At 45.3% G+C, this 25,521-nt stretch overlaps 1 protein-coding gene across 1 annotated transcript in view; it reads left to right on the forward strand.

Moving 5' to 3' along the window:
• Positions 1-225: 225 nt before the first annotated feature.
• Positions 226-25,521, forward strand: part of LOC137907759 (homeobox protein Meis2-like) — a 43,594-nt gene continuing 18,298 nt past the window's right edge. Inside the window, exons 1-3 of the mRNA XM_068752115.1 lie at positions 226-247; positions 2,353-2,498; positions 21,654-21,730. Coding sequence (XP_068608216.1) covers positions 226-247; positions 2,353-2,498; positions 21,654-21,730 — 245 coding nt within the window. The remainder of the gene's footprint in view (positions 248-2,352; positions 2,499-21,653; positions 21,731-25,521) is intronic.

The following is a 25,521-nucleotide window of genomic DNA, read 5'->3' on the forward strand; positions in this document are numbered from 1 at the left end:
CCTTCTGTCTATAGTTTCCCCTCGTTCGCCGTTTAAAATAAGTGTCGGTTCTCACGTGAGTTTTTAAAGTTGACCTTTAATTCTTGAGTGTTACGCGTCGAACATGTGTAAACATGACAACATCCATGTGAATGCAAGAGCAAGAGCAAGGCCAAGGCAGGGAGAGGAGCCGAAAGCTCAGGAGTCTGGTTTCACCCTTGTCGGCGAGGACAGGAGACAGCAAGCATGCTGGGTAATGAAGTGGCAGGTCAGTCTGTAAATACGCATGGGTTACTCTGGCCCTGGGTGGGGTGGGGGGAGCATGGCTATCGCATTGCAGTGAAAATGGAAACGTCAATAAAATTAATCTGCCAGCCTTTTGGCCACTGTGTGGTTCCATCGGATGAGCCCGACTGCTCACAGCAGGGGAGGGATTCCGAGACAAGCTAGAAAATCAACACAAAAGCTAGCGGCACACAAACAAACAACCAGACTGTGTATCAACATTATTCAATGAAGCTCAAAAGCAGAGAAGCGAGAGGAGGGTGGTTAAAATTCACAGCTCACTAGCCGCCTTATTTCTGAAGTTCGGAGGCAAACTGAGGGAGTTACACTCGACTTCCGCCCGGGTCACATTTCTCAGGAAATCCCTCACAGTAAGGGCAAATCTAAGGCCTGGCCAAAGTTTATTGTTTTAAGCTTTCCTGAACAAGGATTCGTACTTAGCCTGGGATTTACGGCGTTTGCCGCTAATAAACGGCTATTCTACAATTACAACACCCGTCGTCTTTGTCCCTATTCCCACATGTCCTTCAGAGGGGCCGATGCTTCCTTAACTTTACACAGGGAGTGCAAAGTCGGCACTTCTCTGTTTTCCTCTTTCGTGTGGCTCTGCGCTAATGATGTGGAAGGAAAACAGGGAGCGAACAAAAAAGAGAGGGAAAAACAAGGGGGGAGGAGAAAGAAAAAGAAAGTAGCTAGAAGTGAGGAACCCTACTGTCCTTGTAGTCTTCATTTATTTTGCATTTGCTTACGCCACCAGTCAGATCCTTTTTCATTCCCCCTTTTTAATGTTATTACTTCAAATATTTATGCAAGATTAATGCTTGTATAGGTGCTTGTGATTGATGCTTCCCTAAAAACAGGAAGACAAGTGAGTCTGAATTTTGAGAGCGTCAGGGTCCTTCTCTGTCTTAGTGGAGGAGTTTTTCAGATACATAATTTAGAAGCCCTCAAGGAAGGCTTTCAAGGCATTCATGCCCGGGGGCAAGAAAAAATAACTATGACTGTTAAAAGTAAATCATTTTTGCTAATGCACAATTAATGCTGAAGGAAGAGGAACAAGAAAAAGGCAAGGGACAAAGACGGAAAGTTTAATTCAAAATAGATATCGTGTCTGGGTATGTGTTTTCATCTCGGAATCAAACGCTGACGGACATTAATGCAGGCAAAGCCGCCTCTGGCCTGTCATGTTAATCTTGTGGTGGAATGGGGAGGGGTTACTGCGAGACGAGGGAGTGGGAGAGTAGGAATGAGAGAGTCAGGGTTTGGTGGGGTGCGTGGCGTGGCGCTGGGGGTCGGCAGACGAGTCCATTATGTGCATCAAAGTGCAACAACGGACGACCCCGAATCACATCCGAATGTAAATGTGTCTCAACTTGACGCCGGGAATCAGCAGCGCTTTTGACTTTTGTGTGTTTGTGAACATGTGTCTTTAAACGCAACACGAAAGCATGAATGAGTGTATTACTGCATATATGTCTGCACTTCCTGTCCCCTTTGGCTGTCTTAGACAAAAAAAGAAAAAAGAAAAAAATTGGTCCAGATTCTGTCGAGCATGCAAATTTAATTGAGTTAATTACATTAGTTCAAGTCTCTACTGTATGTTAAAGGACAGTGAGCTGTCCTTTATTTGTCATCTCACTCCACCTTTTTACTTTCCCCCTCCTCCAATTGTTCAACTGGAATGAGGAACCTGGAGTTTTGGAGTCCGGCCGTTCCATTAGAGTCACTGACCCCTGTTCCCCTCTTCTGTGCTCTGGGGTAGATAGACAACTCCGCTATGCCTCCGTGCAAACCCCTCTCTCTCTTTGCAGGGCCTCATCTAAGGCCATCCAAATCCCCATGCCTCCATAACGTCATTACAATACACTGGCTTTGCTGCAGCTCTCCTCTAGGCCTCAGTGCTTTTGAATTCTTTCATAGGTATCAGTGGTATTTGTCCAGTTATCCATCTTCGCTGAGCCTTATGCTCGACTCTGACTTCCATTTCAGCTTTGAGAATTTTTTAGATCAGTGCTTTTCTTTTATTGTCTTGTGAGTCGGTGGTGTGGTCTGGGATGTTATTTAACCCTGGGTTTGGTTTCCGTCCAGGAGATGGCTTAGACAACAGCGTTGCATCGCCTGGCACGGGGGATGACGACGATCCGGATAAGGATAAGAAAAGACAGAAAAAGCGAGGCATTTTCCCCAAGGTGGCCACCAACATCATGAGGGCGTGGCTCTTCCAGCATCTCACGGTAAGCACAACCATTACTTGTTAGAGATGTGCACGTGTCAAAAAAACAACCCAACTCGAACCACACACACAAACACATGCACACACTCAAAAGAGCATGCTCAGGCCCACCCACACCTGTCACACGGTCATTACTGTGACGGCAGTGCTGTGATGCTCACCTGTCAGACACCTGTCAGACGGACACAGTGACCAGGTCAATCTAATCAGTTTGGACTGTTGACTCTGCTCAGCACACTCTGAGCAAGAGGAGCCGGCCCAACAATCCCTGACACTTATTCCAATGTGATGTGCATCGTTTGTATGGGATGTTTCCCGGGGCAGATGAAGGAGGGAGCGTTAGCTGCTGGAGACGGATTGCGGTTGTAAATGAGCGTTCGGGTTTAGAGCGCACAGATAACATGAAGTTCTATTATATATTGGCTGTTTTAACTCACGTGCAGGTGTATAATTATGCATGCATACTGTCATTTATTTAAATAAGCTGTATCTTCATTAGAATAAGCACACCTTTTTTTTTCTTCTTTACATCTGATTTACATACTGATCTTTTCTATTATGTGTAAAGTTCAAAACAGCACATGCAAACGTATTTCCCCTCCACAAATGAGCGGGGATCGTTTGCTTGTTGAGCAGTTCAGCCAGATAACTCATTCACTTCACCGAGCACAGCGATGCTACATGGCTCGGATTTAATATTCAGACACCACAGTAATTCAAACATGCTTGATAAAATGATTGAATACCCTTTGCTCGCGATTCTGCCCGGCTATCCCTGCGAGTCGCGCGCGAGGGGGTGGACTGCATGTCCTCTCACCCTCGCTAATGTCAGGACATTATCAGAACATCAGGCTGTATTGATTTTGCGATGCAGGTCGGATTTCAGTCGGAGGTGGCCAGGCCAGGACACATAAGCTGCTCTCTGAGCATGTGGCTCTGTCCCAGAGATCTCGGGGACAATACAGGGGGAAGGGGGGTGTAAGAGAAGACAGAGAAAGTAGTACAGTCTGAGTTCAGAGCTTCAGCCTGCATCATGTTTAAGAGGGTCAGGTGCCCTGTGTGCACTCTGTAGCACCCCACCCCCACCTTACAAATGCCCTCTCCCTACCCGAAAGCCCCGGTACCCTGATTACCTAACCAAAAGCCCAAGTAATGTGTGGCCAGCAAATACGGCCTAATTGAAAGGGCTGTAAATCCATTACATATTGGTCAGGGATAATGAGGAGTGCTTTAATCACTTTTATCTATTCAGGAGCAGTGAAGCTGCAACAGCAAAGCCCTGAGCCTTGCAGGCCTTAGCGGCTCCACCACGCCAGTCTGCATGCTTATTATTCTCATCATTATCAAAATGACTTCACAGCTGTTCACAGCTCCATCGCTCCCTGACTGGAGACCTCTCACCAAACCATACAGACCATTCAGGGACTGAGGGTAAGGAGGGAGGATAAACTTTTTTCTTTCTTTCTTTTTAATCATGCGAGAGGGATTCTTTTTCCTGTTTTAGCAGAAGAGACCAAAGGATTTATTGAAATTGACTTTAGTATATATCAATATATGAAATTAATACAAGAACACAACTTAATTAAGTTTCGACTAAGGTGCTGGAGTAAATTGGTAAATGGTGTTTGCTGTTTGGAGATTAATACATCATTTTTTCAAAAAAAAAAAAAAAAAGCACATTTTTAAACCCATTGCAGTAAACATGGAAAAACACTGCCGTTACCATTGGTACCATTGGAACAGGCAAAAAAATAAAATAAAATAATATATATATATATATATGAATGCAGAAGTTCTTTTTTGTTTACAAACCACAGGGAAAACAGTTTCCATTTTCAGGGCAGCTGTTATCATGTAAACTGGGCCTATAAAATGTCGTCATTATTTGGCATCTTTTCTCACACAACTTCAGCACTCTCTTCAGCAAAAGACGCAGAGAGAAAGACAGAATGACGCATGCAGACCTTTTGGGACAATTTAAAAGCACGGGCGCATTTTTCATGAGCTGCGCAATTCAGAAGGAGCAGAGCTTTCAAGGCCCTCTTTTTCTCAGTCCCTCTCTCATTTATTGCATCCCCTGCTTGTAGATGGTCTCTCCAATCTTATTTGTTTCTTTTGTGTAAGGGCCTGGCCAGTCTTGTACAAATAATAATCCCTTCCTTTTAACCTGCCTTCATTTTTCCACTGAGGAATAGGGCTAATTGAATTATCCCCCTTCTCTTCTCACCGTCTAGTTCTCCCACCCATAAACTCTCTCTCTCTCACACACACACACATTAGCCATTCTCCTTTCTTTTAATTTGTTAAGCAAATGTATTTTCCTGTGTTGGATGCGTTTGTGCAGGGGTGAATTCTTGGGGCCTTTGGCCCCTGAATGGCCTATAGCGGCATTCTGCTATTCATGCATTCATTAACTGAGGGTTGGGGAGTGAAAGGAGCGGCCTTGTATTTTTTCAAAGTGCGGGGCCAGCATGGAGCTCCTTATCCATGAGCCACAGGGGTCTCTCTACATATGTTCTCAACATCCAGCCATTGTCACATCTTCTGAAAAGCTCAAAAGGACAGGACCCCCCTTCATACACAGAAAAACAACACAGGCCAATAGCAACAACTGTTGGCTTTTGGATTTGGTATAACAAAATTGCCCTCTCCCTCTTCTGCCCTCCTTCTACTTTGCTTTTTACGCTTTGCTTTCTCTCAAGGGAAATCACAAGATGCTCAACAGATACTAATTTCCTCATTTACATTTCTTATTTACCCGAAATACCCACATTCCAGTGGAGAAGATCGGAGTTAGGGTTAGATTCATATTTTTATAACATTTTCAGATCAGGTGATGTTAGCTGGCAAAATAAGGTCCGACTCTCGCTCCACTCCAGAGGTGTTGCCAGACCCGTTTTACGGGGGCACATGCTCTGGTATTGATTTGGCGTGGCCCAGTAAAATCTCGAGTTTTAACAAGCTCCTAGTGGAGTGTTATAGGTAATTAACTGTAGATGATGATGATAACTAAAGGCATTTTTACTGCTTTGTTAATTTGTTATTAACGGTAATTATTATGCACGGTATGACTTCTAAGACATAAAACACTTAATATATGTTACAGTAAATATTTTACTATTTTAGTTCAGTTTCTGTGGCAATAATGGAACGGCTGAGCAAGGGTCGCTCAAATAGTACACTGTATAGCACGTTTCATACACTTAGCCCTAACCCTAACCCATCCAACCATGTTAGTGGAAGGAAAATCCCAGGCTGCTGGTGCAAGCTTTTTGGTAGTACAGCGAGATTATGTTATCAGAAAGGTAAACTTTACAGTTTGAGGTAAAAGTTTCCATGGTACTACAAAATAATGGACGACAGAATCCATTTGACTAAGCAGGAGGGGCACAGAAACACAGGGAGGAAAATATCTATAAAATAGAGAGTATGATTAAAATGTTTCTCTTGTTGCATAAGGTGATGCCCTCTTGTTTTGGGTAAAAGCAAACTCTAAAATCTTCAATTAGTGCCTTGGGCCCCCGGCCTTCCTTCCCTCTCACCCCCTACTAGCTGCCGGCTAGCCCCTGCTCACCCCTGTAAAGACAAGGGTCGCCCTTGCAATGAAAACAGGAAGCACTCAAATCCAAAGATACCACTCTGGGACTCTGGCCCTGTCTTTTGACTAGTGCAAACCCTCAAACAGCTATGAAAATAAGTAAGGGACCTCAGGAGCAAGCCAGGCAGGTTGAGATTCAGCATGAGGGTGGGAGGGAGAATGGTCAGTCAGATGAGTAAGTAGGTAGCCCTCTTAGGCATCAAGAGTCTCAGGTTTTGTGCATGGCCACCCTTTGGCCTGGGTGTTTGAGGGAAATTCTGTTAAGCTGCTAAGCCAGGTGTATTGGTCCCCTGGGTGCCTTGAAAGGGAAGTGATATATCCCCTGGTCATTTAGACAGTCCTTGGAGGAATGGAGCAGTGCAACTTTGTGTCAGATTAGATATGATAGGAAGCCTTCTAAATATAATGACTAATACAATATGCCATTGATGGCGTACAAACTGTCATGCGATTCTCACGCTCTTCTTCTGCGTCAGGAAGAAAACTCTCAGCAGTGGAGACGAGGATCCCAGCTAACACAGGGGCGTTAACCCGACACTTTTGAGTGCCTTGTGCTGCAAACATCATTAGACGCGAGCTACCCCTCCAGCCCCAGCCCCAGTTCAACATAGCATTAGTCTCCATGACAACAGGGTGTCATCGCCAGGTCGAGCCCTCCTAGCTGCTCCCTCGACCGCCCTTTATAGATGCACATAAAAGAGCCAGCGAGGGTCATTCACAAGACATGGGCACGGACACGGGCAAACCCTGGCAACGGATGTTTGTCCCGTACGATAAACAAGTGTGCAAGTCCATCCTTCAAGAGGGAAGGCGAGTTGTTTGAGTAGACTAAACAGTCAGTTCTGTACTATACCCGCTTTTGTTTAAGCTTCTCTAGTCCTTGTAATCCTTGTGTGTTGTTCCAGTACAAGCAGCGTTGAACTGGCGGGGACACACATCTGCAAACAGTTTGAAACACCCGAGCCTCTTCCTCTCCTTTTACATTAAACTGCTGAAAGCTGTTTATTCCATATTTGCTGGTGCCCTTTTTATCTTTCCACTGCACGAGGCACAATGCGTAGCTTCAAGTCGTGGTTGGTGTGCGCGTTCACTTACTCATCATCACAATAACGTTGTTGATTTGTTTGCATTTTACGTGTACGTGTGTTTGGCAATAGCTTTGAGCATGATAGAAATAGACATTTGTATTAAAATATTAGCCCACGTGCCAATGATGCACGTTGTGTTGTGTGTGAGTTCTGCTGTAATGTGGGTAGAAACAAAAAGGATGAGGAAGAAGGGGGCTTTTGGGCTTGGGGGGGTGGGGGGTAAAGAGGCAGCTCCTGAGGGTCACAGGGGTGGACGCCTGGAGGAGGCCCACACACTAATCTGTCATGTGCTTGTTTGCCTCGGAGCCCAAAAGTCAGCTCTCCAGTCACCCGTAGAAGCCCAGGCGACAGTTTGGTTCATTGCCACCGCCTGAATGCGCGAATATCAGCGCCAGACAAGCCGAAAAGAGACATCACGGCACTCGCGTGACTATGTTGTTCACTTTGTTTGCTTACACGACACACATTAGTGACAGTGAAATAGCATCATTTGGTGTTGTTTAGCACGGGAGTCATTGATGATGCTGTGGAGGGGCTCTTTGGCCGGGCTTAACTGGTTTCTAAAGTCGGCTCTTGATGGAAACAAGCCCCCCTCCTCCACAGAGGGGTTACGACAGCAGGAACAGACCTCACACGAAACATTTCACACAGTAATCTCATCTTTCACATCAGAACTCAATAAACTAACCCTCACATGTCGTCAAGAGGCTGGATTTTTTTTTCCTTTTTTTTTTTTGAGAAAGAACAGAAAACAGAAAGATTATCCAGTGACTTCCCATTTTCACAGTCTGTATAATTATACAACAGCCCACATCAACTTTACCATTTCACTGCAGAGAAGCTTTGTGGTAACTTAAGTGTGTATGTGTGTGTGTTTACAGTGTGTTTTAGCAAAGTTGGTAGCCGTTCCAGAGATTTAGTGCTGCATTAGAATGTAATAAACCCTAATTCATGCCATGCTCTAACATCAGATCTACACTTTACCCATTATTCCAGACCTGTCACACTTCCACTTCAAAGCTAAATAACCCTACATGGAATCCGAGCACAGCATATTGACCTTGCATACAGTAGAAGAACAGATAAACTGACAATTTCAATGCAACTTTTCATTTTCGGTGGCTGATTTATTACGGAAATGAGGACCATGTTACTGCGCCTGCATGTAAATGCAGCAATTCCTGCATAATCCCAAAATTCCTGCTCCCTCCAACCCATGTTTCCTCCCATCCCTGTTCATTTACATTCCTGCTGTTCGCATCTTAATACAGGTTATTTAACGAAGTAGCAGAAATGAGTGCTTTCGCTAAGGGACTGTTTATGATGCATTCCCACTGCATGGAGGTGATTAAGCTGTGTGAAACTCCACAGTGTTTGCCAAAGACAGAGAGAGGAGGGGAAAAAAAAAAAAAGTCACCCCCTAAATGTACATTTTTTTAAATTACGCTTTACAACAGGGGTGTCCTCATAGAAGGCCGGGAGCACAGCATGAGCGTGACTGGCCCCATCAGAGGTGACTGCACATTCCCTGACCGCAGCAGAATACAAACAGGAGGGAAGCCAGATTTATTAACTCGCAGCTCTGAACAGTCTCTTCCAAGAACACATGCAGGCATGTTTGCTGTTGCGCAAAGCCGAAGAGACTTCTTTAAGGCCCCATGCTCCCCTGAGAATAAGCCCCAGCTGAGGAACGTTTCCCTGCTTTTTAGCACGAAAGTGGAATCCACTGCTGCTGTAGTCAAAACAATGACCCGTTGGCCAGGACACTGCGCCGGCTGCAAGAAATAGGCTGAATGACATCATACGTAACAAGGGACGGGACATGATATGCATGGGTGGGAAAGCTAGGCTATTAAGATGGCAGTTGATGATTTTATGCCATTTTCCCTTTTCTATACGTTTCTTTTTTTTTGGGGGGGGGGGGGGGGGGTAATCTTACTCATAACAAAATATATAAGAGGATTTAGGTTTCATATCTTAGAGCTAGTTTCCTTAAATTACCCTGCCAGGGTTACCGCCCTGCAGGCTAGCCGCATCCCCCCATGGTTGATTGCGGGGTTGTGGCCAGAGCTGCCAGAATGGTGGCTGCTGCATGCTGGGTACGATGGAGGCTAGTGATATTCTGCTGCAGGCCTCCAAGCTGCCCCGGCAGTGCTTTCATATTCATCTCACACCAAAAGAAGAAAATGCAAAAGGGAGAAGGAGCAGCACAAGAATGGGAATGGCAAACCAGGCTAAGAAGGGAGGGAGACAAGGAGAAAGGAAAGGTTCAGGGACGGCGGCACTGAGTAGGAATCAAAAACAGACCTTGTGTTTCGCTGTTTTGTTTGTCATGGGACCCTGGATTCATCACATCCCATCACCTTCTTTCTTACTCTGAAATCCATGCTTTTGTTTTGCCCAGCGCTGAGTCCGGAGGCAGGCAGTGGGATTCCAGCACAGTGGGGCCCTTATAACTGGAGCCATGTCTCTTGTTCTCACCTCTTCCCCCAACTTCCTCCCTTTTTCATTTTCCCCATTTATATCCTTGTTGTTGTTATATCCCCTCTGAACATATGGACAGTTTTTAAGAGAGCCCAGCCCAGTTCAAAGAGGCAGAGCGGTCAATTTGTTGCTCCTGTCCCTGAATCTTCCCCGGCCGCAATATTCAGGGAACCCTCGCTGCACCGCAGACAATTTTTTCCCCAATGCTCAAACATAGATAGATACAAATATAGAAATACAAATCCAAGCAGAGCAAACCTTGGCTCTGGATGAGAATCTCTCTGAATATTGATCATGGGGAAAGCTAGTCCCGCATATTCCCAGCGCTGAAGCGAATGGCACACAAAGCACCTGTCTAAAGCCCATAAACCAGCTTGTACAATTATTTAGATAAAGAGGGTTACGACGCCATGCATGCCTCCCAGTCAAACACCTCCTCCTTGGCTCATCCTCCTACTGCTATTCCTGCTCCTCCTTTCCCTCTTTCTCATCCGCATGAAGATGAAGAAATTGAGAAAAGAAACGGGGCAAATGTGTAATTAGCCACACATTTCTGAATCCTCCTTAATGTTCATTACTTAAACCAGGGGCAATTACAAGTTCAAAGGGGTTTAGGGCACCAGCAACCTGCATAAAGAGTCTCAAATTAAGCACAGCTCATTTGTCACAGCGCAGCACGCTTGCTTGTATGTGCCCACATAAACACACACATGCATGCATACTGTCAGAGTTGAGTCATAGACCGGCTGACAGGCATCAATTTTCATGCAGGCAGAACTCTCAGCTACCCCCAAGGCGCCGGGTTAGGTCGCCCAATCCTCTTACGCTCTGATGCTTTGTTTTTGCGAGACAACAGCAAACACCACTGACACCTTCGACTTAGCTTGCTTGACATTATACTGTGTCCTGCTTGCATTCATCCTCTTATAGGTGTCCTGTTTGCTGTTATAATCCCGGCCACCACCTGTCCCGTCTCATCTCTGTTTTACAGCTCTTTTTTTTTTTTTTTAGCTCTGTCTGGAGGGGTGGAAGAAGCACTCAGATCATTTAATTAGTATAAAGTACTACTTTACAAGACCCTGCATTTAAAATTGAGTGATAGTACAAAATATATCTCAAGTATACCGGTAATAATTTTGCAAAATAGTGCATATTATATTGTATACTGTATACGTGAAGCTAATATTATTTTCATTAGTTTGTAACTTTCAACACCGACCATTAAAACCTCATTTATATATGTGTGTAGCACCGTTGGCCTATGTAATCGTACAGATCCATTTGAATCCGGAAGGCAATGAATAAATTAACTTTTCAAAGTCTTCACATCTGGCCATGTCTGTGTAACACGTGACAGTGTGTGTTTCACGTGTGTTCCCGGAGGTGCATTTTGGTTACCTCGGGGGGGGCCGGGTCACAATGGCTAATCCTGTATTCAGGTGGCTGTTTATCACTATGAGAGGAGAGCCTGCAGAACCATAGGTGAGCTCCAGTTACAGGACTCCCTGACCAGGGGTCACCGCTGACACACACAGCAAAATGAACGCATGTACCCCCCATAGCACTCGCACACAGATTCACACACAGGCACCGACACCAATGCATTGAGCCTGCTTATCTATCCCGGGAGACTCGTTCTTCATCTTGTTCTTCTTTATCAGTCTACTGTCCTCATCTTCTAGTCTTTCTCTGTCGTCTTTCATTCCCAGATCAGTCGGACTCTTGTTCAAATTAGGATACCCTGATATGATCTCCATGAAGACTTGCTCCGGTGGCCATGCGTTGCCTGTCCTGCCCGGCGCCCTCATTGTTTAAGCTGTTCCCACACAGGGACACAGTCAGGTCTCCAGTGAATTGAATGGAGCCCTATCATGTGTGGCTCAGCATAGTGGGAGTAGAGAACTCATTTTTCACTGGTGGAACGACATCCATCTCAGCAGCCAAACGCTGGCTGTTTCATTAAGTAGCCCATCCAGGCAGACAGATGTGTTCCCCACACAGTCGTGTTTGCCTATGCAAGAGCGTGTATTAACCCACAATCCTTTGGGGGAGATTAATAGTCTACCAGTCCCTTTCCATTGATTATCTCAATGCCGTTTTCCCCTCGTTTCCTTGGCTAGATATTAAAAACTAATGAAGCCTATTGAAAACGAGAACTGCGAGGCTCTTCACGGATCATTTTAGGTTATTTGGACTCAAACAGTGAGGGATCTCTTTAAGGCACAGTTTGAGTCAAATTAAGAAAATAAATGTGGAGAGCAGCGTTGAAGAAACAGTAGGAAAAATGACTGTAGAGTAGAGAGTGTGACTGTAAAAAGATATGTGTTTAAGAAAAGACAACTCTGCTCCGACACATGGAGCAGACACGGCAGATGTTAGCAATTCCACAGCATAGCAAAGCATTCCTAGTATTGGAACTGCGTCCTAATTGCCATAATGGAGGTGGTAAGCGCTGACGGTAATGGAGTCAGTGGAGGGGTCCATCCCCAGCAACCTGAATTAGGGGGCACTCTGCAGATCCACTTCAAGATGGCCTGCGTACATCTTGATTTTTCTGTAAGAATTTCTGTTTAACATCAAAGTTCTCTCCACATCACAGGGGTTAGCCACAGGGAACTCAGTGCTGGTGGTTGGCATTGGGTGCAGCGTGCAGGGAAAAGACGGGGAGCGTTAGATATACGGGTCAGAGCGACCTGGGCAGGGAGTAAGCAAAGAGTTAAAAGCATCCATGTGATAGGCTCACCTCTGCACCAGGCCTGGTGAAAGGCGGCGGGGTGCTGTCGGGGAAAATGACTTCCTGAGACATTACCATCAATCACCAGACAGGTCAGGCCCCCCAATCCCGCCATCAGGATGGAGAGGAGAGGGGGGATGGGGCTCGAGGATTAGACTAGAGGGGATGAAAATAGGGAGGAAGACTGAGCTAAGGCGTGTTGGGGAACAGACTATTAACAATCTCTTTTTCTCACCGTCTGACTGTTTTTATGTCTTTCTCTTCCCCTATCTATCTGTCTCCCTGCATCTGTCTCTCTCTCTATTTTCTGGTCCTCCATAAAACGGCTATCCAGGCATTCGGGAACGGCCCCTGCTGGTCAGAGTCCTCTCCACGGCTCAATTGCATCATTAATTATTCCGCAGGCAGTGGGCTAGAGGCAAATCTAAAGAGAAAGAGAAAGAGAAAAAGAGAGTGAGCAAGAGTTAGACAGAGAGATTCGGCACAGCTGTCCGAACGCCCACAGTTGGTCTTGCTTTCGCTGTCTTTCGCTCTCTCTCTCTCTTTCTGTAAAGGAAGGATGGGAGAGGGGAGGAGCTTAGGTTACCTCAGTGAGCGGTTGTGTTACATTCCTGAGAAGGGAAGGGGTGGGGGGGTAGTTCAACGAGTTGTTGAAAAGAACACAGACGCTTGTCAACAGTCTCCAAGCTGGGGAGCCATCATGCCTCGCTCTAGGCCTGGAGGTCAATGACCCTCTGTTGCACCCAAGTAGAGAGAGGTAGAGAGAGAGCGAGAGAGAGAGGGAGAGGGAGAGAACCACCACAAGCTATAACAAATCACCATACGGTACGTGTCACTGCTCGTCTGTGGCAGGGATCACATAAAAGCCTTGAAAATCTCAAAAATCCTTCTCTTTCTTTCTTTAGCCATAAAAAGCTGAGCACTGTCTGAGTGACTGTGGATTAGCTTCCTCCAAAGAACTGGTAGAGTAGAAGGAGGAGAGGAGAGACAGGTAGGGAGAGATGGAGAAGACGGCAAGCGCTTGCAGTCATGGCAAAATGGCCCATTAGATTAAAGGAGTAAAAGTTCATCAGCTTTATTAATGGGAAGGTATATAAATGAAGTATGAATTACCTGACTTTTATGGAGTGGCGAGAGTGAAACTGGAGTGTCTAATGATATAATGTTTTAGTGAGCGGCTCTGAGCGCTCTGATGAACAAGCTGCAAAGAGGAGGAGGAGGAGGAGGAGAGAGAGAGAAGTGTGCTGGGGTCCCTTGAGTCCAGTAGCTGGAAGGTTGCCTGATTGTTGCTAACATGCGTAGCTGATCGGGTTAGCTTAGAGACAGGGACATTTGTAGCTTCCAGGCTTATTCTTTTCCGTGACATTACACTATCATAGTAAAAAAATTCTGGGATAGAAAAGGTCAGACGCATTTCTGATTCTGTGGCTCTTCACGTGTCAAACACAGGTTTGCTGCGACAGTCCAACACGCCTGCAGCAGCACGTGCAGACCTACGTTTGCAAACAAGCATGCATGTGCAGCGTATGCAAGACTGCATGCAACCACAAGGACACACACATGCCAGTGTACAGACACACACACACACACACACACATGCTCCACACCATCCTGTAATAAGCGGTAAGCTGAGCTAGCTGATGGTCATCCTCCCATGGGGATACTGGGAGGCTGCCAACTTCCTGCCTGCTTTGTCAGTGGATAAAGCCCCTAACAAACGAGAGAGCTGTAGCTAGGCAGGCCAGCAAGGTCAAAGGTCACCTCGGCCCCCGGGCAGGATTGAGCCTAAGAGCACTACAAGGAGAAAGAGGGAGAGGATGGAATACTGCACTTAAAGATTGGCCACTTTTAACCAGGACTAAAAGCTATATTCCTGCATTAACCTCTTCTCTTCTCTTCTCTTCTCTTCTCTTCATCTCTCACCAATTCTGCTTCGGGGAGCATTAAGAAAGTAAGGGATCCTGAGGGCATTTGTCAGTCCCCACGGCTGCCCCTGGGTGTTGAGTAATGACAGGAGGTATCTTCTGGACTCATACAGCCCCAGATGAAAGGGGAGCTCAAGAGACATGCATTTCTGAATGGCAAAAATGGTATTCGGTAAAAGAGAGTAGACACAACAGGACGTGACAGGGTGGTGACTGATCGGGTTTTGGCTGGCTTTGTTCCATGGTAGTAGCTTTGCCTCTCTGACTCACCGACAGCGATGTGATCTGAAGTGTCTGTCTGTCAGAGGCCAAAGAGCTTCTCTCACTGGCAGAGGATGGTGGAAAAAAGAGTTAGTGCAGGTGAGGAAAGAAAATCTTTCTTCTTTCCCAGCTGTCCATTCAGAGAGAGAGGAAATTTGACATGGTTGACTTCAACGCATTTAGCGTCATTATCAAACAGGAAGTGTCCTCTGCAGCTGTTTTTTTAGCAGGTGAGGAGGTGTTCCTGCCTGCACTGGACAAATGTAGCCCAACATGTTAGCCTTTCAGTTCAAGGTTCAAGGTTACTTTATTTGTACCCGAAGGTAGATTTGTTTTGCTGTGAGGTAAAGTTAAAACATCCAATATCCAATAAAGTTTGACCTCAAAACAAAAATTGACATTAGAAATCATTCAGACTAGCTTTTGACATTCCATATCTGGCCCTGGATTGTTTGCACTATGTGATTTTAAGCTCTGCTGCGTCCTCAGGCTCTCCACTACAATGTGCTGTCCTTTCTGTCAAGAACTTGGAGTCTCAATGAGCGACGAGAAAGAGCGCGAGACAGAGCCAAAAGAGGTCCTCGCTGCAAATTCGAATACTTACGGTCATTAACTTAATGCACAATGAAAGGGAGAACCGTCAAGTGGAAGCTTCCATCTTGAAGAGCAGCAAACCCACTTGTCTCTTCCCCAATCTGTCCATCGCTCCACAAATTAATCTGTCTCAACCGAGGATCAGCCCCACTTTACTTTGACTTAGAAGGTTAAACAAAGAACACAATAGGGAAAGAGGGTAAACTAAAAGAGACCCTGTATGTTAATATTAAGTCCTCTTGCTAACAGGCTTTATCAAGATACTCGAGTTTGTAAGGGCCTTACTGTTTTGTCATTTGCCATCTGTGCTGTTTCTTTAATTCTGTCTGCCAACCTGTTTGATGAAGACACTTCATAATTGTTTAAGCTCAATGTAGCCTAAATACCCCCTGCCAACAGATATAAAACATTGTTTGGTGTAAAATGATTTGGTGATAACTGTTGTGTCCCAACCTCAAACCCAATGCGAGAGGTTTGCTTAGGACAAGTCACTTTAGAAAATCAATGCTGCTTTACAATGTGTGCATACATCATTAAACCATGCAGTGCTGATGTTTATTCAGCGGCTTAGTTCATTCAGTACGTTTTACCTATAGCATGAGCTCCTGATGACTTTATGGCTGGCAGCAGTGACAAGTAGCAGTTTTTGATGGGCCCACCAGACCTCTAGTGATAGACCCAAAAGTCGCATCAGAAATGCAAAGAGGCCAGTTACATCCCAGTCTCAACAAGGACTGGAGGGCATGCGATATGAGACGAGGCCAGAAGGGTTAGCATGTAGGTGAGAAAGGGATAGGTGCTAGGGTCTGTGGAGTACAGCAAGAGAAGGAGCGATTGATGGAAACAAGAGAGAGATGGAGAGACTGAGGAGACGAGGCCGCCACTGTGAGGATGGAGAGATCATATTCCTCCTCTTGAAAGCGGAGGGCCAGCCGTGAACTTGATCTGTCGATTTAATAGGCACATCTCTATGGCTGCAGGCCACAAATGAGACCAGGTCCACAACCCTGCGCACACAGTTTGTGTCTCGGACTGTTGCCAACTCGTTCTAATAGATCTATGCCTCGAGTTAAATTGATCCTCTTCTGGGAGTCTTTTGCTGATTTCTGAATGGAGAGAGAGAGAATGCACTTTGTTCAACTTTATTTTCTTTATTGGATAAAAGCAGCACCTTATTATATTTATGCATGATTGCATTTCGAAAAAAAACATCTCTTTTCTTTAGTCAATCCGCTAAATGTGGAGGTGCATTGGGATTGTGTGGGAGTGATTGCTATTTAGCCTCGTGGAGTTTGGTGCAATTAGATGCCTGTATCGCACATATCCTCCAGGATTCCTTCCTTACCCATTCTTTCCTCAATCCTTCCGACTCCCCCTTACCCGTTTTGCTGTTGCTGTAGCTTGGCAGACGAGCAGAGCAGTTATGCCGTAGAGCTTCTCTACAACCTTGCACCATCTCCAGTGAACATAAATTAATAGTGTAGAGCAAACAGGCTGCTGGCCGAGGGCCAGGAGTTGGCTTCAGGAGCCAAGCCAGCAATTGTTGTGGCGGGCCATGGCAGCAATAGCAGCAGTAGTACTGATGCACTGCCAGCCAACCAGCTAGCCAGCCAGTCAGAGAGGCAGAAAGGCAGACTGGGGGCCCGTTTGCCCTATAATAGCTGCCGCAGGCCTTGCCAGTGCGCCTTGAATTTGCAATCATCACCTTTTTACTGTCAGAGTGCAGTCCGTTGAGAGCCCTTATACTTATTGTGGAAGCTCTGTAGTCTGGAGTGAGGGAAACAGAAGTGGAAAGGTATGTTCTGAATGCATGACCTGTGAGGTTTAGATATGGGTGTACTTCTATTTGCTCTTATCAGAGGTTGGCATGCAGTGCGTGCAGTTTGCAGGCTGGAAACATGTGAGTTCTGTTTATATGTTGGCTCTGTCTGCATGTGTGTGTGTTAGCGTGCAATCAAGAGAAAGAGAATGAAAAAGGAAGAGCAGCAGGGTCGAATCAAACTGTTGTCAGGAAGTCGTGTAGTTCCCAGTCAAATAAAAGCACACATAACTCCCTCCCACCTCCAAAACACACAGAGGGAGAGGAAGAGAGAGCACTGGAGATGGGAATAGATTTTTAAAATGTAATATCAGTTTAAACAGTCTGTTTAAATAAACTTTGACGCAGCCATTTTAGTAACACTAATTTATTCATTCATGAATGAATGAATAATTTATTCAGCCTTTCTTGATTAGCAACCCCCCCCCCCCCATTTTGGCTGAGAATGAACCCAATATGACTTGAAATAAATCAACTTGACCTCTGAAATCACAAGGCTGCATTGTTTCTAAACATGATTTGATTCAAATAACTGTTCATTGTTCATAAAATGATTCATAAAAAAAATATATACTGTATATTATTTTCCAGTCATTGATACACAAATAATTTATTTGTTAATTGTCAATCTATTTGATCTCTACTGAACAGTTGGAAGTAATTAACCGTATCCTTCAGTATAAAGCACAAAATCCAAAACTCCAGCTAAAACGCCGGGAATTTCTCTGTGCATAGTAAACACTTGTGATGGATTGAAAGACTCCAACTGGATTTATTTCTCTTATCTGTTTGATCTTCCAGTAAGGCTGATGCATTCCATCCCACTGTCGTTTGTCAAAGGAGCCAAACGTAGCGTTATTAACGGCAGCGTGATATTTAAAATGTGCCAATCTTGCTCCAGCTGGATGCAGAATTCATATTAAAATGTCATTCCTATATTTGATTGTATTTATTTGTGACAGTGAACATTATTATCATCTTCAAGCCACTTTGATTAAAACCAAAAAAGATTTAAATCAATGCAAAAAAGGAATTTATGAAAGGAAATTCTGGGATACTATTTCTTTATAAAGCTAGATACAATCTAACAATTAATCTCATGAGGTGCATTCAAAAAGGGATTACTATTAGAAAGGTTATAGCATGGAATCTGTTTATCCATTTACACCTTTAATAAGTTCAATATTTTAATCAAACACTTGAAATGATATTAAATGAAACTAGCACACCAATCATCATCAGCAAATCCTTTGTGTTTCCATGGCGCTGGGTAAACAGCCAATGGCCTGTGATTTCCTGGGAGTCATTAGCATGGAATGGGTTTGCAAGCCTCTGCAACCTATTGACCCGGCTCTATAACTCATGTCACAAACTGATGATGTCATCCATCAATGGGGTCCACCAGCTTCTCAGGCTAGGCGCTGCACGTTCGGTGAGTGGAGGGCAAGCAGTGGGGGTTGAATGGAACAGTCGGGATAATGATTAGGCTGTGGGATTTGACAGTGGCAGCACATGAGTGTCAAGAGAGTATAAATCTGATATATAGAAATCCAGAGGAGCAGATAGGAGTCAGCGTGTGTGAATAGTTTGAGTTAAGAGTAGTCCGGCAGTAGTTGTGGTTATTGTACGTGGTGAAATGCCAAGCTGGAACTCTTTGTGTGGGGTTTAAAGGCTGAACACAATAGATGATGGAGCCACCACAGCTTGTAATGTTCAGAAACCGTGGAGGCCGTTACATTCAACGCTATCAGAGAGCACAGAGCACATCACACCCCGTAATTTAGCCAGCAGTTGGTCACACAAACACACACAGATCCATTCTCAGTGACTGGCAGGATGCGGTCCTTCTGTCTGTGTGTTTGCGTTGATGCGTTGATGTTTGGTTGTGATTTTTAAGGTCAGATTTCGAGGGGCACATGCCACACGGTCTCCTTGGAATAAAGAAGCATATGTCAATGAGCAAACGCATCACAACAGCTTCAGCGCTCTGACGTCATGTGTTTTGATAAACATTTATTCAATGATTCGTCTCATATTTTTTGTCCTCATTGGGTGTTATACTAACACGTTTTTGTTTTAACTGAGGCAGTTAGCACTAAAAGGTTATTCAGAGGTCTAAATAGCCGTTCTTCAATTTCACGGCTGCTGCCGCCTTGTAACCACTAGACCCACCGTGCCGGCTTACATCTCATGTTTGTGTGTGTGTGTGAGTGTGTGTGTGTGTGTGTGTGTGTGTGTGTGTGTGTTGCCATTGCCACCTCACATCATTTTCTGCTTCTAATATGTGATATGCTTCAAGTAAAACTGGCAAAATGTAAAGTGTGGGTGGCCTGCAGTTGCAGACAGAAAATGTATGTGTGTGTGTGTGTAGGTGAGTGTGTGTGCGTGTGTGTGTTGCGGGTGTCAGCAAGAAAGGAGGAAAAAGAGCTGAGGACAGATGGAGAAAGGATGAAGAAAGGGTCTGCATAAGTGTATGTTTGCTTGGCAGCACATATTTGCAAATGCAGGAGGTGATCTAGTCGGACACTGGAAACGAAGGAAAAGGGGAATGAGAAACGGCCGGGAGGGGCATGAGTTCAACGAAATAGGATTTTTTTTCTGTCGTGCCTATGTGGTCGGGGTAACTCCCCTTACTCAGGGGTTTTGTTTGTGTGTGGGGGGGTTTAACGTCCTCACTCTCCTTGATGAGACATCTTTCTTGTTTGTTCAAACCATTCATTACGCTGTGGATGCTGGACGAGCTACGCCGTTAGCCTGGCGTATTTATCACCGAGCTAAAGCGCGCTCTGGCTGACAGTAGGCGATTGATGACCGCTTCTGGGCCTGAGAGGCTGAGGAAGCCTTAATCCAATGTAGATGACCCACTCCCATTTCCAATTTAGGCTGCTCTTCTCCCAGCACCTCCAACTGCATCATGCTCTGACATCTCAATCCGTGGATGTGCTTACAGATGTGCACATGTTTGCGTGTGTGTGTGGAAAAACAGTCGGAGGAGGTGTGCTGTATGTCTGTTTTACTTGCGAGCATGTTTTGATGGCGAATGAGGTCATAGGGAATGTGAAAACACCGAAAAGCACAGGAGTTCAGGGCGGAGGGAAAGGGAGGCTGCACTCTAACGACGTGTTGTTGTCCAGAGCGGACACACATATTAATCTAGTAAGTGTGTGTTATTTGTGCACGGATACATGCTCGTACGTACACACACTCAAAAACCAGCAGAACATGGTCTATCTTCGCAAGCCAAAGAAATGTCAGCATCAGGAATTGAAAAATGTATTTCTAGAGCATTATTATCTTTCCTTTGTTAATGATTCTAGCATATTAAAACTGCGTGGACCAATCAAACGAATCTCTCTCTCTGCAGCCTGGACTCATTATTTGTCCAATCTCAGCCTTGTTTGTCGTTAATTGAGCGCATTCCTGAAACAGTATTTTCATTTCAGCTGTAATTAAAATAGACTACATTTAGATAGGCGGCTCAACCTCCTGTCTGCTGATATGAAGCCTCACTCGTCGCCAGTTATTTCAGCAGTAAATGAGAAAAAAATAAGCGCTCGAGAAACTGTTATCGTTTCATGTTGGAACCGAATTAAATTAACACAAGCCAGGTAAACATGATCAAGTATATGGAATGTGCCTTTTCGGCGTGAGTGAGGAGGAAGTGCGCAAAAAAGAAAAGAAAAAAAAAGAAGGTTAAGGTTAAGAACATATTTTAATTTTTTTCCGCTATGATTTGCAGGTGTCATGTCTATGAAAATGTGTTAGTGTCTGTTAGCACATGCTTGCATGCATGTGAATGCGTGCATGTGTGCTGCCGGTCCATAGCTATACAGTAGCTGAATGAAACGTATAGCGTCTCATTTGTTTCCTTTCGCGTGCGCCTCGAGTCCTAATCTGGCCCTTAAAGACATCTGTCACCAGCGATCACTGTTGTTTTGTCATGCTTCATAGCAGGCCCAGGGGGGGGAACAAGGCAGCCCAAGGTCTGCCATTTATATCAGCCCATGTTCTCTTGATTGGACTTGACACAAATAGTGTCATCGCAGCTCTGGTAGCAGAATTACATTTTCAGGTAACAATCTTGGCAAGGTTGCGGTGGAGGTTTCACAGCGTTCTGTTCTTTTAGCATTAGCAGCTCTCTGTGAAGGAGCCACCACCAGGATTCATGTCAGACGCTCAAGGAATGATACATACATTCAATGAAAATCGTCACCCACTCAATCCTTTGGTTAGTGTCTTGAAAGTGTGGTGTGGTTTTTGTTCTTCTTTGCTCGTGGCACATATGCTTGATTTGTGCATTATGTATTTGTGCGTATGTGAGGTCGGGATAGTTAAAGGAGTGATCACCGTTGACAGTTTTGACAAACTTGTTCGTCCAGCTCTGACAGGTTTCGGACTGGGTTGCTTCTCTCTCTTTGTGTGTGTGTGTGTTTGTGTGGGTGGATACCTGTACACTCTGAATACCTATATACTGTGCAAGGGAGGGGCAGGGTTGGGTGGACTAGGGTTACACAATACATCAAACCTAGGGACATATTGACACTGTAATAATAATACACAGGCGCCTTCCCTTCCAGTGCTTCTTTTCACGTGTACATATTTGTGTGGCCAAAAGTTTAATGTGCCTGTGCTTCTCTGTGTTTTTTCCCACAGCACCCCTACCCATCTGAAGAACAGAAGAAGCAGTTAGCCCAAGACACAGGCCTCACCATCTTACAAGTAAACAACTGGTGAGTCGAGATTTCCGCTTGCCCTATCTCCACCACCAGCATCGTTTTGCCTTTCAATCTGAAAAGCCTCTGCCTCCCTCTCCCCTTCATGTGTGAAAACCATTTATGTACAGTCCTCCCCATCCCGTATAGACACACGCGTGCAACACACGGATGCACGCCTGCAGACGTGCACACTGACAACCTCTGTAGCATTATTGCACGTAAGCTACCAGGATGTTCTGGTGTTATCGGCAAAGTGTTCCGCGGCTAAGTCAGCGGTCTTTGTGGTTCATGTATTCAGTGGGATATATTTAAGGAAGAAAGGGAGCGATCATAAGCTACTCCTACGGCCCCCAGACCCACCCTACCCCGCCATCCAAAACCATACCTAGCACCGGCACTGGTGCCCCCACAAAAGCCAAACCTGCCTTCCACCCCCTCCCTGTTTTACACAAGCTATATGGTGGATTAAGGTTTTGGTGGCCTGGCCAGCAGGGCCTTTGTAGATGGCTTAGCACATAACTGGGGGTGGTGGATTAAATAAAATGATCACAGAAGCAAAGAAACGATACAGGAATTACTTATCAAAATACTAGCCCAGGTTTTATCTGCAGCTTAATTTTGTTCAGTACATTCTCAGGGTGATGTTCAGATTAATTGAACTGACAGCTTCCTTTCAAATTTCCGGCAAGGTATTTGCACGGATTTCAGGTCTTACACAAACTTAATTATATGGAACCCCATTTTATCATTCTAATTCCATGTAGCGGGGGGTTCTATTTACAAATGACAAGTCTGTGCCTTTTATTCACAGCTTTCCTTAATATATTTATCAAAGCGGGTTCATTTACAAAGTGCTCTATCTGTTGGGTACAGGCAGGCCGACATTAACGAAGCTTTTAGGTTTATCAGACTCACAGGCTGACAAGCCACCCGAGGGTCAATTGATTTTTTTGGTTCTGTGATGCATTTTCTTCTCATTTTTTCTGGATCACAATGAGAAACATGCCTGGAGAATTAGCCTGGTTTGTCAGCCTTATCTATCAGACCCCCCCCATCCCACCCCCACCCCGTCGTTCTCTCTCCCTCTTTCTCTCTCTCACCCTTTTCTTTATTCCCTTCTAGCCAAAGGAAGTCAAGCTACTTAAATTGGCCACAGGAACCGCTGTTATCAGACTTTAATGCACCCTACAGTGTGGATAGCATTTCAATTACACCAGTAACCAAAGATTAGCCCCCCGCTTGCCTGTTTCATGCCTCGTGCCACCGTTTCGGGACGCCACACACCTTACCTACAGGAGCAGAAAATTGAGTTGCCTTGCCTGTGTCATGGTGATTAATGCAGAAATAGTCTGCAAACCTGCAAGGAGAACGAGAGCGAGAGAGAGAGAGAGAGAGAGAGAGAGACACACACACACAGATACAGGAAGAGTTCCTGCCTTCTCAGAGGACATGAAATCCAATCCCGGCGCTGAAATGCCTCAGATTCATTTATAACGAGGTCGGAAAGAAACATCCTCATGAACCTTATTTCCACACATAATCACAAACACACACGCATATACATAGGCGGTAGTGGAAATGATCCAACAGTCATGTTAGCCAAAACACACCGAGAATCAATTTTCACAACTAAAGTAATGAGAGAAGCACCGCGGACGCTGCTGCTGGATCTCCTGGTACTTTATGCATCGACTGGTTCTGTGGACTCTCCAGGCAGATGCTGCCACATTATTGGATGAAGTGGACTTCGGCATCATTGTGCGTAGCCTGGTTGGACAGTAATTTATATTAATATCGCGTGGCTTGGCCTGTGGCGGCTGTTGAGCTTGTCCACTGAAGCCATGACAGAATGCTGCCATGTGAAATTCCTTCTTTAAAAAAAAAAGCTCTTCAAATTCCTGGCCGGCCCTTTGCATTGTTCCGTCGTTCCCTTTGATGCATGTTCACTGTCATGTTACTGGGAGGAGAGGGAAGTAGAGACAGACAGTGGATGATGGTAGGGGGGGGGCGTCTTTGGTTTCCAGAGTTCTCCCTTGGGGAAAGGATGTGCTGAATCAGGGCTTTGTCTGCCGGCACAATCGCAGCCCAGCGAGGGCACAAGGGTTCTCTGTGTGATAGTCAATACACGGCGCATCTCGCTCTCCCACCTCCCATTGAACTTTCCCAAATCATACGTCTGACTGACGCCTCCTTTTGCAGCTCACCTGTACACACACACACACACACGCAAACAGATAGTCGAGTGCTTCTAACTGTTAAACCTTTGTGTGTGTGTGCCTGGGGAGACACACAAACACACGCACAGGTTCTGTATCTAGTCGAGATCATTAGCTGGCAGCCTCACCTGTGTGTAGCTCACGCTCCCGTTAGCTGGGTCATGTTGATAGGGAACAGAGGAAAAGTTAAAGTCCACAACCTCACTGTGCTGATTATCCAGCTAATAGTGTCCTTTGAGTACACAAGAGTGTGTGTGTGTGTGTGTGTGTGTGAGGTGGCATGTGTGTACAGTGTGTCATAACACCATTAGTTTACCGGTCAGTGTGTTTGCTCTGCTTACATTTGAGACAGCTGAATGGGGAGTGGTCCCATACGCGATTGCACTTGTTTCAGATTGTGGGAAGAGGCGAGGGCCGTGTCACGCTTGGTATTCTGTGATAATGACAGGTAAAACTGCAGACTCAGGTGTTGGATGGAGAAGTGTTTAGAGTTTACAGTACATCACAGTATCTGGCGGTATACTTGCCTGCCTCAGCAGCTCCTGGTGTCCCGCTATCAGTCTGGGCTAAATGGGGCCTGACCAAATCCTTTCATGTCTCAGCGTCAGACCCAGCACGATATGCTCTCCTTCAATGCCATAAACACACACGGCTATCCTCCCGTTATTTACCGCTGTGTAAACGCACACGCACGTGACGTGCGGTGTTATTTCATGTGCCCCAGAGATGAGGCCGATGACAGATGACGGGAGAGAAACGGCATCTAAAAAAAAAAAAGGAAGGAAAACGTCCCCTCATTATTCCCTCATCTTGCAGGCAGATAGTCGGTCATTTCCATGGCGGAGAGAGGGAGACAGAGAGAGAGAGAGAGAGAGAGAGAGGCCAAGCCACACAGATTGCAAATATGTCAGTTCATGGCATCTATGAGTGACTACTGGCGCACTGTTAACAATAAAGAGGGCACCAAGCCACACTCTATTTTTACATCTATGTCTCCTCTCTGTAGCCCAGGGGGAAATACAGGCATACACACACACACACACACACACACAGACACACACACACACACACAAGGGAGAGACTCTAATTAGAGGCAGAAAGGAATACAATGAGTGAGTTATTAAGACACAGGGGCGTATCACAGCCAACCTTTGCCCCCTGTCGGAGCACAGGTCACATGATAAGAGAAGGATATCCGCCAGATGACGGCGCCATGCAGCCTGTGCCCACTGAGCAGATGAAATAGACTCAGTCTCTCTCTGGTCATTCAGGGCAGGGCATGGAGCTACTGATTATTATTGGGTTTTCTTTCCTCTTGAGAATCTCTCCTCTCAGGGGGACAAATTCCACCTTTAGCAACAATCGCCATATGAGTCAGTTTGAACTTAACCTGTGCTATATTTGAGATTTTTTTGTTTAAACTGAGCAGCAGCTCATATAACGACTGTATAGAATATGTAATCAATGACCATCGGTCATGCGACGCTAATAAGAAAAAAGGCAGCTCAAAAGAGTACTTTGAAAAGTGCTTTTCAGAAGTCACTCATATACCTTTATAACATCCTTATCTATATAGTCCCAGATTGCTTC

The sequence above is a fragment of the Brachionichthys hirsutus genome, chromosome 18 (genome assembly GCF_040956055.1).
Source record: "Brachionichthys hirsutus isolate HB-005 chromosome 18, CSIRO-AGI_Bhir_v1, whole genome shotgun sequence".
Lineage (NCBI taxonomy): Eukaryota > Metazoa > Chordata > Actinopteri > Lophiiformes > Brachionichthyidae > Brachionichthys > Brachionichthys hirsutus.